The following is a 23,620-nucleotide window of genomic DNA, read 5'->3' on the forward strand; positions in this document are numbered from 1 at the left end:
GGAAGAGTAAGTCAAATAAACCCCTCTCTCCCCAAGTTACTTTGGTGTTTTAGCCCAGCAAAGGAAATCCTAACTAATCTTCATAGAAGCCTCCAAAAAAAAAAAAATCTTAGAACCCAAAGTCACGCTACCAACAAGCACAACAGTCTCTAAATGCTATAACGCCATATACCTCTCTATATAGCATTGACAGTCTCTGATGCTATATATCATCTAACATAGTCTCAGTGTGCTATAATACCATATGCCTATATATAGTCTCTAAATGATATAAGACAATATACTATAATTTGGTGTTGGAGGAGGGGTATTTTTATTTTGACAGTGTCTCTGTAGCCCTAGCTGTCCTGGAACTCTTTCTGTAGACTGTGCTGTCCTAGAACTCACAGAGATCCATCTGTTTTACCTACCATTGGGGATTAAAGGCTGGCACTACCATAATCATCTTAGAATCTTATTTAAGCGTTAGTATAGACACATTAAAGAATCAAAAAAATCTTTCTTGTTTCCTTTCTGAAGCAGAACAGAGAACAGAGAATCACAGATGTATGCTGTCCTCCCATAGATGGAGAAGGATCTTGATGCGACAGTGTTGGCTGCCCTCTGCTGGTCATTTTGGTAAAGACTGGTTACTCTAGAATTTTCATCCACTTGTCAAGTGGTAACCTAAGCGAGGTCATTTGTAGGACTGTACATAAAATAAAGATACTGTAGTGCCAAGGAAGTGTTAGTGAACCCCAAGAGACGAGTTGGGAGCTGATCTGATGCAATCACCTGAGCTTTATTTCCAAGCTCAAGCTTGGGCTCAGCACTGCTGACCAGTAGGACAGTTTTGGTGGAGAAGATCCCTCCCCACCCTGAACACTTACTGGGGCAAGGTTTTATAGAATATGGCAAGTGAGGGGTGTCTCTAGCCTGGCCAGCATTTAACTGAAGTGCTGCTGGGGCCTTTAGCATAATTGGCTGGTGCTGGAAGTCAAACCATAGACTTTTTTTGCTTTGTCTGGGGGTGCAGATTTGTTGGGGGGTAACCTGGAAACACTGGATTTGTTGGAGGAGATTAACCTATAGACACTGGTCTTGTTGAGCTTAGCCTAGAGACTGAAGCTAGCCTCAGGTCTTGTTGGGGGTTAACTTGGAAACTAATGCTAGATATATTGGCCTGTTGGTTTGCCTGAGTTCAAACTTAGGTCAGGTTCTCTAAAATGGAGTCTGAACTTTAAAAGATTTGGCCTCTCATTTTTCCCTTTCTCTGGTGACTAGAAGGCCCAATCATGAGGTTTCCTGAAGTTTCATAAACAGTTAATAACAGGGCTATATCTTTGTGGTGTCCCTGGGACCTGAGTAGGAGCCCATCAGTGGGAGACAGGAGGGAGCCTCGGGACTGAATTCTCCTCCTGCTGGTGAGGGTGGTGGTCTACTGCAAATGGATATGCGATCGATCCAACACCGCAGCTCTGGAACATAGAAACCTTTTCAATGAGGCTCTAGTGACCCCTGGCAGTGTCTCTTGACTAGGGCCCAACCTCCAGCCTAAAGTTGGTGGAGCTCTGCAGCGGAATTTGTTTTGTAGAAAGCTGGAAGTTTAGTCCAAACATGTTATGTACCCATTGGATACCCTCAAGATCATCTAACAGTGGGTGGTCATCTGCTCCTATAATAACTTCTGCCAGTAGGTGAACCAAACATAATTTTAAAAGAGGTGAGTCTCATCTGGTATGGGGACTTCCATACTCTATAAAGGACAAAGGGGAGGAGAGTCACCCAGTCTCCATCAATCTCTTAGGTTTTTTGGTTTTTTTTTTTTTTTTTTTTTTTTTTTTATCTTTTTTACCCATCCTGAACTCTGGGGACTGTAAGTGCAATGAAGTTTCCAATCAACCTCCAGAATATTAGTTAATCCCTGACTTACCTAGGAACCAAACTTAGGCCCTTTGTCTGACCCTAGGAAAGTCTAGGAAAACTGTACCTTGGGAAAATTTCTTTTAGAAGTTTTTGTTTTGTTTTGTTTTGGTTTGGTTTGGTTTGGTTTGGTTTGGTTTTGGTTTTCCAAGACAGAGGTTCTCTGTATAGCCCTGGCTGTCCTGGAACTCACTCTGTAGACCAGGCTGACCTCGAACTCAGAAATCCGCCTGCCTCTGCCTCCCGAGTACTGGGATTAAAGGCATATGCCACCACCACCTGGCTAGCAGTATCTTTGTTACCCTCTGAGCAGTCTCTCTCATACTTAGTTGGGAAAGCCTCAGTCCAACCTGAAAAGGTATCTATAAACATCAGTAAACATTTGTATCTAAATTGTTCTAGTTTGACCTCTGTGAAGTCTGTCTCCTCGTGAACTCTAGGCCTTGGGCCTCACTGGCAGCCTTTACAGTTCTTGACAACATCGGCTATCTTTGAGTTGGCATCTCGAATCCTGACATTAGCGAGTCCTATCAGAACCTGGGTTCTCTGGGCACCCAAGTGGGAAGAGCAGTAGATCTTCTGAAGTATGTGCATTCCCATTTCTTCTGGCATAATGAGTTTGTAACTTGCAGTTCTCCACCGACCGTCATAACACCGGGACATGGGCAAGTTCCTAGTTCAGACTATGTGACCTTTTGAATACATAGGGTGATCAGGAAGTATAGGATCTCTCAGATCCAGGGAAGTCAGAGGTAAGAGAGGTCTGATGTCTAGAACAGCATAACAGGCTGTGTCACCTACCCTATTGTTGCCTTCTGAAACCAGGTCCTTTCTTTTCTGGTGTCTCAAGTAGTGAATGGTGGCCAGCTTTTTAGACCCTTAGTGGAGAGAGGATTTCCTCTTAATTTTTGGTAGTCTTTCCTTTCGCCACCAGAAGGCCTCTCTCCCTATACATAGGCCCATGGACATGAGTGGTAGCAAAGGCACACTGGCTATCTGTGGCTCTTGCCTTTTCTCAGGTCTAACACCTTGGTCAGAGTTACCAGTGAGAAAGAGCACACAGCATGGGAGAGAATATTTCCTCACCAGTCAGGGGGGCTAATACCCAGAATATACAGAGAATTTAAATAGCAATAGAACAAATAATCTAATCAATATAGGGGCAGATGAAGTGAGCAGGGAGAAATCCAAATCATCAACAACCACAGAGAGAAAGCTAAAATGCTGTGTCCATGCAAATTAAAACTACACGATGCTATCTTACTGCAGCCAGAATGGCCATCGTCACAGAACAGCAATGCAACGCTGAAGAGGGCAGTTGGGGGTGGGGTGGGGAGGTGGACTGTGAGAATGGAAATCAGGACAACCATTATGAAAAGTAGTTCAGGAGTTCTTCATAGAGCTAGAAATAGAACTTCCATACGATCTAGCTATACCCCACATGGGTCTGTATCCCAAAGAGCCGACATCAGCTTGTTCTGGGGAAGCCTGCATACTCATGCTCCTCCCAACACTACCCCTAACCGTCAGATAATGGAAACAGCCTGCGTGTCTATGACTGGGTGAACAGATCGAGGAAATGTGATGTCTATATGCACAATCGCAAGTAACAAAATGATGCCACTTGTGAACAAGTAGATGGAACTGGAGATGGACCAGAGTCAGAAGGACAAACAGTACATTTCCTCTCACATTCAGTAAGCAGGGAAGAAAGGAGATGACTAGAGAGAAATAAATGGGTGGCATTCAGAGAGCAGGAGGGGATGAGAGTGTGAACACGATGAGAATACACCAAGCCTGTGTGTGAAAATGTCACCTGCATGTAAAAATGTTGCAGTGAAGCCTTCTGGCTTTTTGATACAAAGTTTCACTACATAGCATAAGCTGAACTCAAATTCACAATCCTTCTGTATCCCCTCCTGAGCCCTGAGCCTACAGGCAGGCATGAGCCACCACACCCAGCTCAGTATACACTAATTTTTTGTTTGTTGTTTGTTTCTCTGCTGGGTGTTTTAAGGATAGATTTCCGTGCAGCCCAAAGTCGCCCCCGATTCTCTGTGTAGGTGAGAACGAGCCTGAGCTCCCCATCTTCCTCTGTACCCGCAAGTGTCAGACCTTCCAGTGGGAACCACTGCTTCTTACAATCTTTCCCCCAACTCATCTGCAGTGATTCCTGAGCTTGGCTTAGAGATGTTGTAGCCAGGCATGGGCACACAACAGCCAGCTGCCCTGGGACTCTCAGCACTTGCTGCAGTGGTCTCCTGCTGCACAAGAGGCTTCTTTGATGAAGGAGAAGAGCTACACTTACCTGGAAGTGAGTTTTTGGCTTCTATCTCTCCAGCACTGAGAATCAGGTGCTCCAACACACTTGGTTTAGTAACGAGGGGTTGACTCTGTGTGTGTGTGTGTGTGTGTGTGTGTGTGTGTGTGTGTGTGTGCACGCACGCGTGACATGTATGTATGGACCCCCAGGTACCAAGAAAATGTGATTTTGAGACTGGAGTTACAAGCAGTTGTGAGCTGCCAGACCTGTGTGGAGGGAACCAAACTCGTGCTCTAGAAGAAGAGCAGATGCTCTCAACCACTGAGCTACCTCTCTAGCCCAGTTGCGAGTTGTTGAAATCCCAATGTTCCCTCAATAGTTTCACCATCCTACTAATATCAACTTTATGAACCCTAAACCAGTGGAGGGGCGGGGGAGAAGAGAGATGAAGAGAACTGAAGCGAGTCCCCATGCTCGCATTGGACCTTTACATTGCCTCTCCCCACAGGAAGCACAAACAGTGCGCTGTTCTCTACCTCGTGTACTTCTGCATCTGACAAAGCTACTAAATCCATGCACAGGTCATTGCTAGCCCCTGCAGGCACGATCCATAAGCCTGAGTTTCTCATAAGGGTTAGTTACCTCTGAGCAGACTAGAAAACTGGTTAATAAAGTGAAATCGCTTATTGCTGGAGGTCCCTCCTCTCTCTCCTCTCTCCTCTCTCTCTCCTCTCTCTCTCTCTCTCTCTCTCTCTCTCTCTCTCTCTCTCTCTCTCTCTCTCCCTCCCTCCCTCTCTCTCTCCCTGTTTCTCTCTCTCTGATTTATCTATTTTATCATGTGTGTATTCTGCATTTATGCATATGCATCCGTTTACATGGATGGTTAAGAGCTGCCATATGGGTACTGGGAACCAAACCTGAGTCCTCTGCAAGGACAACATGTGCTCCTGACCACTGAGCCATGTCTCCAGTCTTGATAAAGCTGTCAAGGTGACATAGTAAGATAAACAAAGGGATGTGCAAGTGGTCTATCAACCCATTGCGCTTACTTGTCCCACCACCTCATGTGTTTACATGCCCTGGCTTCACAGACACAATAAAAAAAGTGTAGGGGCCGGTGAGATGGCTCAGCAGGTAAGAGCACAGACTACTCTTTCTGAAGGTCCTGAGTTCAAATCCCAGCAACCACATGGTGGCTCACAACCACTCATAATGAGATCTGACGCCCTCTTCTGGTGCATCTGAAGTCAGCTATCGTGTACTTATGTATAATAATAAATCTTTGGGCCAGAGCGAGCAGGGACTGAGCAAGCGGGGTCGACCAGAGCAAATAGAGGTCCTAAACTTCAATTCCCAACAACTACATGAAGGCTCACAACCATCTGCACAGCTACAGGGTTCTCACAGAAAGAAAGAAAGAAAGAAAGAAAGAAAGAAAGAAAGAAAGAAAGAAAGAAAGAAAGAAAGAAAAAAAGAAAGAAAGAAAGAAAGGAAGGAAGGAAGAAGTAAATAAATAAATTAATTAATAAAAAAAAGAAGGAAAGAAAGAAAGAAAAGTGTAAATAGAAAGACACGCCGGGCAATGGTACTGCACGCCTTTAATCCCAGCACTTGGGAGGCAGAGGCAGGCGGATTTCTGAGTTCGAGGCCAGCCTGGTCTACAGAGTGAGTTCCAGGACAGCCAGGGCTACACAGAGAAACCCTGTCTCGAAAAACCAAAAAAACAAAGAAAGAAAGAAAGAAAGAAAGAAAGAAAGAAAGAAAGAAAGAAGGAAGGAAGGAAGGAAGGAAGGAAGGAAGGAAGGAAGGAAAGAGAGAAAGAAAGAGAGAAAGAAAGAGAGAAAGAAAGGATACAATTGTACTGTTGGGCTGCCAGCAATGATGGCAATGTCAGGGCTCCAGTCATTCCAGAAAGCCTTGATGGAAATAAGACCCTGCCCTTTGAACACTGCACACCAAACACCTGCCACAAGTTACGTCAGCTCCTCCTGGCTACGGTAGCTGCCAGGAGACAGATAACTGTAGGGACAAAGAGTGCATTTCCAGAAGTGCACTCTTTCTTCTTTTGTGTGCCAAGCTTTTTTAATAAAAGATCTGGATGACGTTTTAATCGTATATACATCTTGTTCTTGTAACACCAACAGGAGCAATAGAGTCCTAAAGTTCAAAGCCCTGTGTTTACTCAAGATAATGACGGTGGAAAGTCAAGAGTGAGTTGAGTATAAGAAGTGTAAGCTTCCTGGGTACAATTGAGTTCACAACTCAGGCCTATGGTGGCTCAAAGCCTTCGCCTTCTGGGCTTCGAGTAGCTGAGTTTAGAAGGCAGCTCAGCTTGGCATCAGAGAGACTGGCTAAGCACACTGCATTTCCAGCCTCTGGTCCCTTATTTATCACTCTCTAACAAAGGATCTAACATCACTTATTTAAATTCTCAGAGTTCACAGCTATATAATTTTTTTTAAAAAGCAGCTGGTTGTTAATTAAAAATTCTTACAAGCAGCTGGGCATTGGTGGTGCACGCCTTTAATCCCAGCACTTGGGAGGCAGAGGCAGGCGGATTTCTGAGTTCAGCCTGGTCTACAGAGTGAGTTCCAGGACAGTCAGGGCTATACAGAGAAACCCTGTCTCAAAAAACAAAACAAAACAAAACAAAAATTCCTACAAGCACAAAATCATAATTTGAAAGTGTACAGTATAATAAGACCCATAAGAAACATCTGTGTGTACAAAGGGAAAAAAAAAAAAAAACAATAACAAGAAAAAAATGTCCTTTGTTAGCTGAGAACTTGACCATGCTTGATGGCGTGTTTTTATCAACCACTAGAGGGCAGTGTTGGGCTAACTGTCTAAAACAACCTGCACAGTGGTTGAAATACTGAGAATTACAAGATGTACTTGTAGCCCATGGACTTTTCGTGTGTGGTGCAAGACCCTCTCAACAGTGAGAGTCATCAAAGCCAAAAGAACAAAAGGCTCAGGCTCAATCTGTTCTGTTTTCACTGTTCGTGCGAGGTCCTGTCCTCAGTGATATCGTTTTTTAGGTTAATCTTTAATTCACTATTTAAATGATCATATATATATTCTTTAAAATCTACGGCTGCTAAAAATAAGTTAAGCCGGGCTTGGTGGTGCTCACCTTTAATCCAAGCACTGAGAGACAGAGGCAGAAGGATCTCTATGAGTTTTGAGGCCAGTCAAGGCTATATAGTGAGAATCTGTTTCTAATTAATTTAGCTGATTGACTAACAGGGGGTTGGGGGGGACACTTGAGTCACACCCACAGCCTAAGATCTTGGTTAATGAGAACAATTACAGAGGTTCCTATTTCATCAAAAATTGTATGTTGGGCTGGAGAGATGGCTCAGTGGTTAAGAGCACTGATTGCTCTCCCAGAGGTCCTAAGTTCAATTCCCAGCAACCACATGGTGGCTCACAACCATCTGTAATGGGATCTGATGCCCTCTTCTAGTGTGTCTGAAGACAGTGACACTGTACATATATATATGTGTGAATATGTATATATATGATAAATAAGTAAATAAATCTCTTTTTAATTATATGTTGACAAGCTGTGTGCATCAATACTTTTCTGTCAAAAGTAAACAGACTTTATACATTTTAAATTCAGAAAGTCAGAGACTAGTGAATTCTACAAATTTTAATATAAGAAAACAAAATGTCCCTATTATTAATTGTATAGACTTAGCCAGGCAGTGGTGGTACACGCCTTTAATCCCAGACTTGGGAGGCAGAGGCAGGTGGATTTCTGAGTTCAAGGCCTGCCTCGGGTCAGCCAGTCGGGGCCTCCCTCAACCCTTGGGAGAACAGGGTCTTGGTCAGGTTGACAAGGAGTAGGCGAATTAAAAATAACAGACGCGACACATGGAAGTACAGAATCTGAATGTACTTCCCAAATACGGCATCAGACTTTTACAGTCATTGCAAAAGAGAAATGAAAAATCTGGCAGCTCAGCGGTCGAGGTACATCTGAGGCCACCTGAAACACACTGGGTCTAAAACAGCAGCCACCTCTTCTGGACAGGCACTGCACACACATCCCTCCCCCCCCCCCCCCCCCCCCCCCCCCAGCCACCCACCCCCGGGCCCAAGAGCTCTGGGCGGGGCGCTGCAGACCGCAAGAGGCTCGATACTCGAATGCTCTGCTGCACTTGGCTCAAGGTCCCACCCATCCTTAGTAAAACACCCACTACGACTCTGGAAGTCTCAGTCTTCCTCCCTCACTCTCCTAGGAGTGCCTCAGCTGCCCTACCTGACACAGAATGAGGATGCTACTTGACCTTGCACTGGGATAAGTCTCCCATTTTGTAAGCTTCAATGCCCTACCCACAATGCCGACAGCAATTAGTCTGGAAGGGTAACATTCTTTACGAAATTCCAAACCAGAGTTTGGCTAAGATGTTGGAACTTTGATAAAGGTCAGAGAGCAATGTCCAATTTTGTCTAGCTATTAGTAAAGCACCTAGCACACGAGTTCGCAAGGACATATCTAGGCTACCTCTGAGTTAGGGAATGCCACTAATGAACTCCAAGAGACTGGCTTCCTTTGAAGCTTTTGCCTCTGGTCTGTGGCCAAGTTTTTGGGCTTGTCACAAGTCTTCATTGAAGTGGGCGTGGCAGAGGCTAGCCTGGTCTACAGCGTTCCAGGACAGCCAGGGCTACACAGAGAAAACCCGTCTCGAAAAAACAAACAAAAAAAAATTGTATTTTCTTTTGCTATGGTTACTTACTATTTCTTGATTGGTTGTTGTTGTTTTGTTGTTGTTGTTTTGTTTTTTTATTGTTTTTCAAGACAGAGTTTCTCTGTATTGTTGTTTTTGAGACAGGATCTCACTGTGTAGCCCTGGCTGCCCACTGGCTGACTTTGAACTCACAGAAACCCACTTGTCTCTACTCTCCTAGTCCTGGGATTAAAGGTATCCAATCAACGTTTGTCAATTTTTGCTTTCTCCCTCTCCCTCTCCCTCTCCCTCTCTCCCTCTTCTCCCTCTCCCTCTCCTACCTCTCCCCCTTCCCCCTCTCCCTCTCTCTCTCCCTCTCCATAAAGGGACCTGTCTAAAAACAATTCATTCTCTGTACATTGGTCTTTTCTCTATGTGTTGTTATGAATAGTTCTATTTCATCACCTTCTCTATCATCTCTGATGACATTTGCAAATTCTTACAATGTAGAAATGGAAAAGAATCTTATTGCTAAATCTGTATATATCTTTAATGGCTCATAAACCAAAATTTAAAAATCCAACAAAAACAGGAGAAAGTAGAATTAGGATCTCTATTTCTGACCTTAGTCATGTGAAGACATGTCCCAGATGAGTCTACAGTTTAAAGTTCAGATGGTTTCTCTTGTCAATTAATAGCGGAAAATGCAATTAAATTACACTCTCAAAAATAAACAACAGCAAAAAAAAGCATGCATGTGCACAAACATACACACACACACACACACACACTAATAGCAGAGACCTAAATTTCTTTAATAGAAAAACAACCTTACAGGGTGGAAAAAATGCCTTTTGCTTTCTTAATATTTTCTTTAATGTTTGTCACAACATTCCATTTCAATGATATGAGGCAGAACTTTCCAGTTACGTTTGAGATCTTTACTTAGAGTAGTCCCTGGGGCACCCGACAGTATCCAGTGTATCTGGTCAAAATCATAAAGGATTAGACCAAAGCCAGCAAGATGGCTCAGAGGCTAAAAGCACTTTCGAGGCAAGCCTGCCGACTTCAGCTTGACTCTTGGAAATAGAGGTGGAAGGACAGAACTATGCTCCCAACCACATACACACACACACACACACACACACACACACACACAAATAATAAAGTTCAAACTTACTTCAAAGAACTAAGCAAAGAGGCAGGGCAGCAAAACTGCACCAAGAAAACTAGCTCCTCGACAGAGCAATCTGGGGATTAAGAACATGCAAAGGCATGTTACAGAGAGAGAGGAAGAGAGAGAGCTCTGTGAGTTTGAGGCCAGCTTAGTCTATAGAGCAAGTTCCAGGCCAGCTATGTCTACACAGTGAGACCCTGGAGAAAGAGAGAGAGAGAAAGAGACACACAGAGAGAGAGACACAGACAGAGAGAAGGGAGGGAAGAAAGAATAAAGTGAGGAAGGAATGTGCTGCTGATATGGGTGGCTTTAAGAGAGAAGCTGAAAGAACCCAGCACACAGCATACAGCACATAGTGGCTGCCATGAGGGTGGGGCACAAGAATGATACGTTTGTGATGTTGTAGACAGAAAAGAATTTCTCTCAACCCTTGAGGTAGATTTGATTTTTGATGCATACTGTTCTGTTGCAAGTATTTAGTTTGTGTGTGTGTGTGTGTGTGTGTGTGTGTGTGTGTGTGTGTGTGTGTGTGTTGTATAAAGGAGAGAAGTGTATGGGAGGTGTATGCATGCCATGGTGTTCATGTGAAGGTAGGAGATTTCTCTGGCCATCCGGGTTCTGGAGAAGGAGCTTAGGTGACCAGCCTTGGTGGCAAACCTTTACCTGCTGAGTCATCTCACCAGCCCACAGGATAGATTTTAAACAGCATGGAGTAAGCTATAAATTCTCCTATATACAGATTCTGTTTTTATTATTCCCATGCTCAGAAGCATCCATTATTCACAGACATTTTTAAAAGCCTGAGTTATCATAAGAATAAATGTCCTACAGTTTTTAACTGTACAAAAGTCAGAACATGCAGGGGTATGGAGGTGATGGAAGAGGTGCTCTTAGGTATATACTTCCTGTTACATTTTTAAGATTATATAGTTTGTGGCCGGGCGGTGGTGGCACATGCCTTTAATCCCAGCACTTGGGAGGCAGAGGCAGGCATTTCTGAGTTCGAGGCCAGCCTGGTCTACAGAGTGAGTTCCAGGACAGCCAGGGCTACACAGAGAAACCCTGTTAAAAAAAAACAAAAAACAAACAAACAAAAAAGGATTATATAGTTTGTGTAGAAGAGAAAACTAAAGCAAAATTAAAAGCAAGATTGCCTTCCCAGTTCCTGCCTGAGGCAAAAACAATCATAATTGCCTTAGCAGGGCGTCAGAACAAAGCTTGCCTTTGAAATCTCTGAATGGGAAAACACCAAAATTAAACATTTTCCCATAGTAACCTGTTTAAAAGAGTATTTTTGGCCCTTTGAAGCCTAGCAAAGACACAAATCTCTTTGGGTTGATTTATTGGAACAGTTACCTTCCATTTTATGTTTTCACCAACAGTTTGGTTCCCAAACACCCAGAAGTCCTGCTTTTCTAAAACAAGACCGATGCCATAGGGATCGTCAGGATACCATGCGTCATAAGGGCAAGGTGAGCTTGAATACCTCCCCTCAGCTGCACTGTCAAGAAGGCTCACAGAGAATCCATAGAAATGCGCTCTGCTGTTACTCCTTTTTTTTTTTTTTTTTTTTTTTTTTTTTTTTTTTTTTTTTTTTGACAGTTACATCAACACTGCCTCACATTCAAGTTACAGCAAAACACAGAATTCGAGTTGAGCAGTAGGTGAGGCCGGCAGAGGCAACGGCTTCTCTAGTTTAACCTAGGCAATGGCTAACACTTGGGGCTAAGTGGGCATTCTCCATCTTAGGGCTTATTAACCATCCAGGTCAAAGGGCTTTCTATACAGTCCTTAACTGGGGTGATAGAAAGCCACGTGCAGCAGATGCAAAAGGTGGGCTTTCTGAGCTCAGAGTTACAGACCAGTAGGAAGACCCTGGTGGGATTAGTCTCGCCACTCAGGCACCATCCCTAGAAGGCAGGCAGGGCAGGAAACTAGAGGTCTTCAGTCTAATGTCAGCAACACCAAGATGACTGTGAAACAGATGTTATCTTAGAATATCTTCAATATGATCTTCGTGGTGGTTTACATAAAGGAGTTTGTGATGGCCACACAAACAACCCATAGAACTATTAACCCCACAACAAAAATGCTCAAAAATCATGCAAGAAGAGCAATTTAGTCATAGAAGTTCTATTTTTTTCTCCTAATTCCTTTCCTTTTGGAATGGATTCCTCTAGTCCAGTTCAAGGCAAGGTCACTGGGCCAGTGTCCTGTTACAAAGTCCTCTTGCTTGAATTCGCTATTACAGGTGCTCTTGGAGAGAAGACAGGAACACCATCAGCTCAGTCTTAAAACACTGAACCATGTTCCTTTTGAGGCCAAGTGATCTACGATTCGTCTACAGTGCTCGGATATTTAATGTAATTATAAATACAAGATATAGATCAAGATATGTCTTTCCTTTTTCTCTCTCTCTGAGAAAACTGATTTGGGGGCCCAAACAATGGGCTCAGAGGTTAAGAGCATACAATCCTCTCAGATGCTCTGAGTTGAACAGCTCACACTCTTGTCATTCTAACTCCAGGAGATTTGACAGCCTCTATTAGCTTCTGAAGACACCCGACTCTTGTACACAGCCTGCTTCCCATATACACATATACACTTAATTTTAAAAATAAAAGCAAATTTTTGGAAGCTAATTCTCTATTTGTTCTTTAACTTTGTAATATTATTGAACCTTTTACTTGAGTATAAAACTTGGGGGCTGGTGAGATGGCTCAGCGGGGAAGAGCACTGACTGCTCTTCGGAAGGTCATGACTTCAAATCCCAGCAAGGACATGATGGCTCACAACCACCCATAATGAGATCTGACACCCTCTTCTGGTGCGTCTGACAGCTACAGTGTACTTACATATAATAAATAAATAAATCTAAAAAAAAAAAATCTTAAAAAAAAAACTTGGAATAACACATAATTACAAAGGCAGAAATAAAACAATCATAGGTAGGGCTTTGTTTTTTTCTGTCATTGACTTTTCTATGGATTTTTCTTGGGCTTCTAGATAACATGTGTAGAATTATTAAAATGTCTCCTGGGTTTTCATGATTTTTTTTTTTTTAAGACACAGGATTACTAAATAGCCCAGGCTGGCCTAAAACTCAGTGATCTTACTGCAGGAGCCTCCAGAGATTCCAAATTATAGGCATGCTCCCTCAAACCTGTGGTGGTTAATTTTCATTTGTAGATAATAACAACTTCAGTCCTTACCTCTAGGAGAAGTTTTTATGTGTACGCAGTGCGGTGACTGAAGCTAGGTCTGTACATGCAGAAGCCCTGCATCACAGAGACACTAGCTCAGCTCCTGCCTTCAAGCCTAATAGGGCTTAACACACAAAGGCCTCTAAAATCTAAATTATATTTGTAAACGAAACCAACTGTCTGTGGATATTCACTCTTCTGACATCTTCAAAATGATTCAATATCTTATTGGCATTTTGCTAGCTTACATTGACCCATGAAATATTTTACTTTATTTTGTTTTGTGTTTGCTTGCTTGCTTGTTTCGAGACAGGGTTTCACTATATAGCCCTGGCTGAGAACAATAAAAAGACATTGCTGTTAGCCAGGACTGGAACGGGAGAGGACCAGAAGTTTGCCATCCTCAGCCACTCGGTGGTTTCCAGGCCAGCTGGGACTTCATGAGACAGACAGCTCCTGTCCACACACTTTAAAACTGCTCTTGCTTTTATTTTTAATGATTTTTTTTTTTTTTTTTTTTTTTTTGAGACAGGGTTTCTCTGTGTAGCCTTTGCTGCCCTGGAACTCAGTCTATAGACAGGCTAGCCTTGAATACTGGGCATGTGCCACCACTGCCTGGCAGCATTTAATTTTTTAAGGCCATTTTAATTTTTTTTAGGGTCAAAAAAGATGCAAGATGCACCTGCTCTTGCAGAGGAGCTGAATTCAGTTCCCAGCACCCACATGGTGGCTTACAACTCATAACTCCAATTCCAGTTGATCCAGTGCCTCTGGCCTCTCAAAGCACCTACACTCCTGGATAAAGCTTTTTAAAAACACTTTTAAAAAACAGTTTTATTAGCCGGGTGGTGGTGGTGCACGCCTTTAATCCCAGCACTTGGGAGGCAGAGGCACGTGGATTTTTGAGTTCAAGGCCAACCTGGTCTACAAAGTGAGTTCCAGGACAGCCAGGGCTACACAGAGAAACCCTGTCTCGAAAAACCAAAAAAACAAAAACAAAAACAAAAACAAAAACAAAAAAAACAAACAATTTTATTGCCAACACCCTATCGATTGCAAAGGCTTACTAGTTCTGTATTGGGAAGGGAAAGGCCAGGTACATTTCTGGCAGTATCTAGTTCAGTACTCCTTCAGTTTTTATGCCTTTGAGTTAAAGGGGAGATTTCCCTCATCCTGATGATAATGTCAGAGCCAGTGTCCAGTGACATCAAAGCAAGGGCCAATGTGGCTCGCACCACCCAAGAGCATTTTGAATCCCCTTGCCTCTTTATTACATATTGATTGAACATATTTCTGTTTCCTTGGTTGCATGCCCCCAATACAGACAGTTGCTAGTTTACAATGATCCAGCCTCTGATTTTTCAATTGTATTAAACAAAACCGTATGACCTATATAAAATGTTAAGGCCTAGGTAACAGTTGCCTGGCTAGCCTGCCATTCTAAGGGAACTTTCTCATGTTTCTGCTGTTACTAGGAAACTTTCTAATGCCAAGATCGATTACATATTCTGTATGTTCTGTGTCCTTGGAAACCAATCACGATAGAAGTCAGTAGAATTATTTTGTAAGGCTGGAGAGATGGCTCAGTGGTTAAGAGCACTGACTTCTCTTCTGGAGGTCCTGAGTTCAAATCCCAGCAACCACATGGTGGCTCACAGCCATCCGTAATGAGATCTGACGCCCTCTTCTGGTGTGTCTGAGGAAAGCCACAGTACGCTCACATAAAATAAATAAATCTTAGAAAAAAAAAAAAACTGTTTTGTATAGTTACCCAGAAACTTGGGCCTGAACTAACCACCCAGGAGCACTTCTGCACCCATGGATAAGCTTTTATGGTATCTGCTTTTATAAGCTGTCCCTAGGGTGAACCCCAACGTGAGAGATACCTGTACCAATATATTTGAAATAAGACTTCCATTTTGAGTAGTGGGCTAGTAAAGTTTAAGTTTCCAAGACCTCCCTGGGAACTGACATCCTACTTAGCAGGAAGAAACATGTATGGGGGTAACTGACATCCTGGTTGGCAAGTTACGATATGAATGTTAGACAAGTCCCATCCTGGTAGACAAGTTAGAATATGAATATTACAAGGCAAGTCCCCTGCCACAGCTGAATACCCCAACCAATGGGAGCAGGATACATGTACAACAAAGACATGTTCCTAAGGAAATCCCCCATCCCTAAATCTTGATTGGTGAAACAACTTGGCACAGACACTTGTAGATTTTAGGCTTAAAAACTTTGTAGAATCTTAATTCAATATCACTGTTCAGTTCCCGAATGTGGACCATAGCCGTGGTCAACTGGTCCTGTGGCATATACCCAATAAACTCTCCCTGACTGCCTTAGATCGGTGTTCATGTGGTTTGTGAGGCTCTTCCTGGACCCCAATGAAAACTGTATTTGAGATTTTTTTTGTTGTTGTTGTTGTTGTTTTGGTTTTTCAATACAGGGTTTCTCTGTGTATCCCTGGCTGTCCTGGAACTCACTCTGTAGACCAGGCTGGCCTCAAACTCAGAAATCTGCCTACCTCTGCCTCCCAAGTGCACACCACCACCTGGTGTATTTGGGATTTTTAATTTAAATGTTTTCCTAGGACAGGATGCTATAGTGCCGTGGGTTTTTGTTGTTTAACAGTTTTCTATATAGTACCTAGGTTAGGTTGGCCTCCGGTTTGTGACAATCCTGCTTTGGCCTTCTGTGTGCTGGGATTACTGGTATGTATTTCAATCTTTGACCTGTGTGATTTGAATATGCTTAGCCCAGGGAGTGGCACTATTAGGAGATGCAGCCTTGTTGGAGGAAGTGTGTCACTGTAGGAGTGGGCAATGAGACCCTTCTCCTAGCCACATGGGAGCCAGTCTTCTACCAGCCTTCAGATGAAGATATAGAACTCTCAGCTCCTCCTGCACCATGCCTGGACACTGCCATGCTCCTGCCTTGATGATAATGGACTGAACCTCTGAACCTGTAAGCCAGCTCCAGTTAAATGTTGTCCTTCTAAGAGTTGCCTTGGTCATGGTGTCTGTTCACAGCAGTAAAATCCTAATACAACTTGACTTTTAATTTACAATGGGTTTATTGAGATGTTCCATCATCATAAATGAAGATTCATCTGTCTGGCCAACTAGTGAACTCTCTTAATTTAACTTAACAAACTGAGTTAGTGAATACTGAACCATTGTTCCTAGGGAACATACAGGGTTAGATTCCTGCAAGTTGCTGGCATGTCTGTCCACACACTGCTGACTCAGTAACACGGAGCTCGCTGCCAATACCGCTGTAATCTATTTATTCCCTGGGGCACATCATATGTTCGTTATACCTCAAAGCATTGGATGGACACTTCCACAGGACACTTAGTGGTCTTTTAGATAGAAATGGCCAGTGAAATGGCTCAGTGGGTAAAGACACCGGTTGCCAAGCCTTACAACCTGCATTTGATTCCAGGGAACCCACAGGAGGAAAGACGAGAAACAACTTCAAGTTATCCTCCGACTGCCACCTGCTCATTACGGCACACGCGTCATATGTGCACACACACGTGCAGACACACAATTTTTTCAAAAATGTAATTAGAGAAAAGGGAAGAGGAGGCAAAGAACTGAGAAAAACACGGCATCAGAACCACGCAGAGCAACAGTCAGTCTGAATTCCTCTAATTCATCAAGTGACTCAATTTCTTCACCAGTGACCCTAAAAGTACTAGGAATGTTGATTTTGGGACATGAATACATTATATCATGAAGGCAGATTTGTAAATACAAAATTCTACCAAAAATCAGGGTCAACTGTACCCAGCAATCAATCTCTTCCCTGTGACCGGGCAGCTGCAGAGCAGAGCTGGGAACACCAAGGAAAGCAACGGGCTCTTTCCCCAGGGATTTCAGAATTAGCCCCAGAAGAATTCCTGGGGAACTTAGTCCTGACTATATCACCCACAACTGTCGCCTTTCTGAATGCCACAAAGAGCTAAAGCTACAATTTCTATGACCCGTGAACTTTTCCTGAATTAATCCAGAGAGCACCGAAGCCTTCCATACAAACTTCAGGTGATAGCTGATATGTGGATCCTCTGTGAGAGCAGTAGGCGCTCTTAACCACTGGGCTACCTCTCAGTCCCGCACCAGATTACTTTTTGATATCTTGCCAATTATGACAGAACAATACAGGCCACAAGCAGACTTCCAATCTCCCTCCAATCCAAGCATTAAGAATGAACTCTCGGGCTGCAGAGATGGCTGAATGGCTTGGTGGCTGAGTTACCTCACTGGAGGGCTTGTGGGACGGCTCAGTGCTGAGCATACACTGCTTTCCCAGAGCTTGGTTCCCAGCACACTTACACACAGATGTACATCCCTACAACAGCACACATAATTTATGTAAAACAAAATCTTTTTTTTTTAAAAAGAAATTATCTCGCCAGAGCCTTTAATTTACAAAACTTTATTTGTGGACACTTGGGCAGAAATCACAGGATCTAATCCTGCTCTCAGCAAAACTATGATTTTTATGAACAAGGCCAGGCATCCTATGTTATTTTTATGCTTTTATAAGTGAACATTTAGTTTTTAATACTAAACGTCAAATACATCTGAATTACATCTTTCCCACAGTGCTTCATGATATTTAAATAGAGACTTCTAAATTCAACGCATGAAACTGACAGTGCCATTTGTAATTATTTCAAGGGTATTGAGTGGACTCTCATCGTTTTCTTGAAAGGAACTTGGAGCAAAAGGCAGCAGAGAGGTCCCTGTACGGAGTCTCTGAGTCTGACTTGCTTGGTGGTATCCGGCACAGTTGGCGGAATCCAGGGGAGCGCAGCAGCAGGTTCTGTGAGAGGCCCATGAGGCTGGAGCACAGCCAGTAGAGAACAAGCGCCTAGGGAGAGCACACGATGGTTAGCACCTGTGCCTGTGTGGCCAAGGTCTGCAGAGTCAGTCAGTAAAAAATACCTGCATTCTCACCAAGCTACCTGACAGCATGAGGACTCCACCAGGCAAGGAGGGCTGAGCACACAGAGAGCAGACTGGCGACAGAGAGCAGGAAAGCGCCCCTTCACTGACTGCTAGGAATTGTTCCCAGCACAGGGGTTGACGAGCTGATTCTGCAGGTGGATGGTGGGAGCCTGGTGGCGTGGCCACTTCCCTTGGCAATCTTACTAGATCTTACTTTCCCCATTACTCATCAGTCTCCTAGGATTCCCCAGTAACTAGTTTCTCTGTGGCATCAGGATGCATTTCTTTAGTTCTTCCAGAGAGAAATATCAACTTTCTTTTGTGATACAACCCAGGCTGGCACTTCAGACTAAGCCCTGAAGCCTTTCTATACACATACATGGATTTTGTAAACCTACATGTGTTTCAAGCTTTGCTTGAGCATCAGAAGGCTGTCAGGCGGCTGGTGAGCCCTGTCTGGATGAAGCTCTCTTAGTTTGAGTCCTGCTCTCTATCCTTTGGCTTTGTACTGGTCATTTCTCTTGCTTCAGTTTCCTACCTATACAACGGGCCAGCAACTGTTCCCACCTTAGAGGCTGTTCTGAGAGCATCTGTACAGAACAGTAAGCACAATACACCACCCACAGTGAGACCTCAAGGGCAGAAGGAACACATCAAGGGCAGATCAGCATAGCAGTCGGAGCATGAGCAGCCTGGAAAAGGGAGGCCTGAGGAGCAGAGTCAGCAGTTTAAGTTCCGTGCTCAGGCTCCTCACTCAGGCAGACTGTAGAGGGCCTGCCTCACTGTTCCACTGGGAGAACACAAGGTGACATACAAGATGCATTAATAAGCGTGCCTACGAATGGCAAGGTGTACCAGCTGGTAAAGGTGCTTGGCACCATCCCAGATGTCATGAATGGAATTCCTGGAACTCACATGGTGGGAGGGGAGAACCGACTCTAGGAGGTTGTCCTGTGACTACCACACATGCACCCTGTCATATTCTGAGTAGCGGGGACAATGGCTGGGTACCACCTTCAGCTCACACAAGGACTGCCAAGCCTTTTTCTCCCCACACTTTTCAATGCATCCAGATGCCATAATCTGTCATCTACAGAATTCCTTTTGTTGCTAAGAAACAAAACTCTAATTTTTCTGGGTATATGGCATCTAAAAAACCACTGTACATACTTCCTAGGCTCTTAAATTAGATGTGAGCAAATAAGTAAGACATAAAGGCATTTCTTTGATGGGACACCTAGCAACACTCCTCAGAAGGACCATGGGTACCTGAGGCACCCTCTGCCATCTGCGACCTAACCTGCTCCAGCAGCCACCATGACTACTGTGGCATGAGGGCAGGTGTCAGAGGCAGTATGTGACTGCTGTAGATCCTCAAGGACAGTGAGCAGGAAGCAGCAGCAGGCCTCCTACAGTCTCTGTGGAGCTGCCACCTCATCTCTCAACTGGACCACTCTGGACCCCAGGTCCTTAAGACACTGTTTCACATCTGCTATAAACTCTGAGCCTGATCCTTGACACACCCTGCTCCTGCTTCATCCGGGGTTTCTCCTGCCACTGCTCTGGGGTTACGCAGAACCTTAAGCAACAATCCCTACGGGAAAAGTCCTGCAATAGCCACCACTTCAGGTCTGCTCCAGATATGTGGAAGCTTATTTTGCACAAGTAACAGATATTCACCCGAGTTCCAAATTAATATACATTTTCACACCAACAGCACAGCGCTGTGGATCCTCAAGGATGGTGACAAGTTTCTACCTGCTCACCTAACCTTAACTACCAGCAACTGAATTCCAATCACTGGCTTCATGCTGGCGCTGAGTAAAGAGGAAAATGAACCTGACACAACTTTTGACAATTTATAGGTATCTGTGCAAACTATGGAAAAGACTGAAGTAACTATAACAACCAACAATTGTTCTTCTGTTTCTTTCAAAACGTTGTTTAGGTCTCAACAGAGACAAGTGAACAAAGCCCCAGGAATGCACAAAGTTAAGCGGTCCTCCTGAAGCCATGTGGACATTTGACTTTTTTCTCTTTTAAGTGCTTTAGTCAGTGATGCAGTATATATGGAAGGTGCTCTATGTATCAGCTAGTCGTGTAGGTAACTACCTGACTATGGAAGTGTTCTGTCAGATTAAAATAGAGGAAGGGGAGCAGGGAGTGACAGGAGAGCTGGACACATCCTCATGAAAGGTTACTCAGTCCAGGCAGTGCTTACAGATGAGAGTTCCGCCATCCTTCTCAACAGCTAGGGCCCCCGAGGTCAAAGGAAGCCCCAAAGCAGGACGGCTCCTCACGGCCCCAGGCAATGAGGTGCTACTCACCGAGGGCACTGCTGCAGCAACTGGGATCATCAACACAGATACAGCTCGGACTAAATTTGTAACATACATTTGAAAACGAGACGTTCCAATTTTTTGTAGAGCGAAAATCTGAAGTAGAGCACACCATGATTATTGAAGTACACATTAAATCAGATGAATTTAAAACACATGCTGAAGCCACCTAGGCTTTAAGGTGCTCCTATAATCCTTGTGCTGATAATTTGGATCAGCAACTGAAGGTCACTTTTGGCTTAGGACTGGAACTCACTCAGTAGGTTAGGGTGGCCTCAAACCCTGCCTCAGCTGGAATCACAGGTGTGTACCGCCACACTCTGTTAAAAGCTGATCTGAGACCAGCCTCTACCAGTACCTTTAAGGGCTGGCACTGTGGTTCAATGGTACAGCACGTGGCCTAGTGTATACAAGGTCGTGGCCTTATCCAGCACTTGAACACAATAATTTCCACACTAATGAACTTAACATAACTAATTGTCTATCTCCAAGGCTGGGAACAATAGTTAAGCTTCTGTGCCTGTGGAGCATGGGTCTGTGACTGCAGAGGCAATCCTGATGCTACTGTTGATTTTGGGAGACAGTCTTTTGCTATGTAGGGATCCTCCTGGCTCACTTTCCAAGTGATGAGATTATAGACAGGTGTCCCCACATCTGGCAGCCCTGTATTCCCAGAGACTCATAATCTTACAGAAATTTTAACTCTTGGGCACTGCTTTCCCTCCCTTAAGATGAAAGAACAACAGTGCAGTCCTCACAGGGTTGGTCGGAAGTAGGTAACTCGTGTCAACTGTCCAGACGCTGGCATACAGCACTGTTGAGTTCGAATTTTTGTCAGCACTAACAGTAATTCATTTCAGCCTCCATTCATCACTGCCTCCTTCCTACCAAACAGTCACTGAATACAAACTAGAGCCACACTGAGTGTTCCTAAGGAAGAACATTTATACCGCATGTTGAAAGGCTGGAGAATCTTAGAATTTAAAATGAGGGCATTTAATAGAAATGTATGTATAATGTATAACCTTTACCTAAAAATGGGCATGAAAAACCTCTGTAACAAGCCAAAAATGTGGAGTAGCCAGTTCCAGGAATTTGGCTAACTCAGAGCCTCAGATCTCTGGTTCCCGAGACCTGCCCCTCCTGACTGATCCACAATGAGGGCGGAACTAGGAATGAAGGTCTACTGGTTTACGAGGCTCTCCACCCTACTGACCATAGATGAAGATTACATTCCTAGAAGGAATATGTTCCCCTCCCTAACTGAATACCTTGGGTTGGGTCCCTCTGAAATTTTCTACTGTTTTTATGTTATGTTTCCTTGGTAACCCCTCCCCCTCCAGTTTGTGGCTTTTCCCTTTAAATATCCCTCACTTCTTGTGTTCGGGGTCGAACTCCTCTGGCCTGCAAGGTCACAAGATTGACCCCGGTACCGGCCTATCCCAAATAAATCTCATGCACTTGCAGCAAGATCGGTCTCTTGTGAGTTATTGGGTGGTCATGTCATCCCGGGACTTGAGTAAGGATCTCCTGAGCTCTGGGGGTCTTTTATTGGGTGGTCGTGTCATTCCGGGACTTGAGTAAGGATCTCCCGAGCTCTGGGGGTCTTTCATTGTAACGTCTTTCCCCAACAAAAGTTCACTGATGACTTTAGTTTTTCTTAAAAACAATGAACAAAAACATGTACATTTCCCCTACATGTCTGTGCACCACATGTATGCTTGGCGCATGGAGTTCAGAAGCACTAAGAGGTGACTGACAAATCCTGTATTTTTCATGTATGTGTTTTTCTACTTTATCCCAGCAAGGTGTTAGCACGGAGTTAGAACAGAAGCTAAAGTCTGTTGTGAGCACTGATGTGGGTGCAGAGAACTGAGCCCAGGAGCTGTGTAAGAGCAGCCAGTGTTCACTACCAAGCTATCTCTAGCCCCATCTTTTCTTTTTTCAACAGGGATATACATATCCTTGGGTGCCTAGTACTGCATGGCTGTTTGGAAGGGACGGCATGGCAGAGTTCCTGCCCCTGGAGCAGAGCAATCCCAGTGCCTTAAGTGGTCAGCAAGCCCCAAGGTGAGCCACTGACCTCCACTATCAGTAAGTTGACAACACCAAGAGAGACAGGCAGAATCCAGGTGGAATCCACTGCAGTGAGGTCAGGAAACCACAGGGTCCCGCCAGCAGCTAACTGATCCTGAACAGAAATGCCTGCTGAAAGTTGATACACAAAACAGGAATCCTTAGAACAGCTGAAAGATGTCAGGAACATACAAAGAGAGCAGCCCAACAATCCCAGAATGCCTCGCTCGAACATCTGTGTTCTCAACACAGATCGCCTGTTTACACTTAAGACACTAAATGCTGTAATGTAAGAAACACAGTAAATGGTAGTTATAAAAACTAGGATTGTTTTTCTACTGGGATGCAACATTAAAGAATCTGAAGCTGGGCAGTGGTGGCGCACACCTTTAATCCCAGCACTTGGGAGGCAGAGGCAGGTGGATTTCTGAGTTCAAGGTCAGCCTAGTCTACAGAGTGAGTTCCAGGACAGCCAGAGCTAATACAAACAAACAAACAATAGAATTTGAGAGATGAGGATTTTTGTAGTAGTTACCGTCTGAATGTGTGGTCCCCATGCTAAGTTTCCGGAGGGCAACAGAGATGAAAATCCACATTGGAAGCTGGACCCAGACCAGCACTGTGGCTTTGAAAGGGTGGCAGTTGTCACGGACATACAGCTCCGAAACAAGTCTCCGCATGTTCTTCAGATAGGTGAGTCTATGGGAGGGTGGAGAGAGAATGACACCTGACCACTAGCAGCAACTTCATCTACAGCAGCCTGTGGTGATGGCTGAAGGGTTGAATGGGGTTTAAACTGTGGTAACTAGCAGGAGACAGTCACTAAGCAGAGGACACACAGCCTTCTACTGACACCGTCAGACTACAGCTTTAGCCTCTAATGATCTCTAGCCAATAAAGATTTTACAAATAATTTTATTTATCACAGTCTCTAACTGCTTGAGACCAGCCTCCAGCTACATAGCCAGTTTAGTAAGGCAAACCTGGGCTACCACAGGAACTCCTGTCTCAAAATCAAGC

General features: G+C 44.1%; 1 protein-coding gene across 3 annotated transcripts in view; it reads right to left on the reverse strand.

Moving 5' to 3' along the window:
* Positions 1–17,650: 17,650 nt before the first annotated feature.
* Positions 17,651–23,620, reverse strand: part of LOC116104462 (cytochrome c oxidase assembly protein COX18, mitochondrial) — a 10,683-nt gene continuing 4,713 nt past the window's right edge. The window contains exons 3-6 of one of the 3 annotated variants that reach the window (XM_031390955.1): positions 23,136–23,299; positions 22,608–22,729; positions 20,513–20,620; positions 17,651–18,108 (exon numbers count right to left, since the gene is read on the reverse strand). In XM_031390955.1, coding sequence (XP_031246815.1) covers positions 17,932–18,108; positions 20,513–20,620; positions 22,608–22,729; positions 23,136–23,299 — 571 coding nt within the window. In that variant the 3' untranslated portion in view covers positions 17,651–17,931. Of the gene's footprint in view, positions 18,109–20,512; positions 20,621–22,607; positions 22,733–23,135; positions 23,300–23,620 lie in introns of all 3 variants that reach the window. The other 2 variants (XM_031390953.1, XM_031390956.1) reach the window with 2 other exon arrangements.

This window comes from Mastomys coucha, unplaced genomic scaffold (assembly GCF_008632895.1).
Source record: "Mastomys coucha isolate ucsf_1 unplaced genomic scaffold, UCSF_Mcou_1 pScaffold22, whole genome shotgun sequence".
Lineage (NCBI taxonomy): Eukaryota > Metazoa > Chordata > Mammalia > Rodentia > Muridae > Mastomys > Mastomys coucha.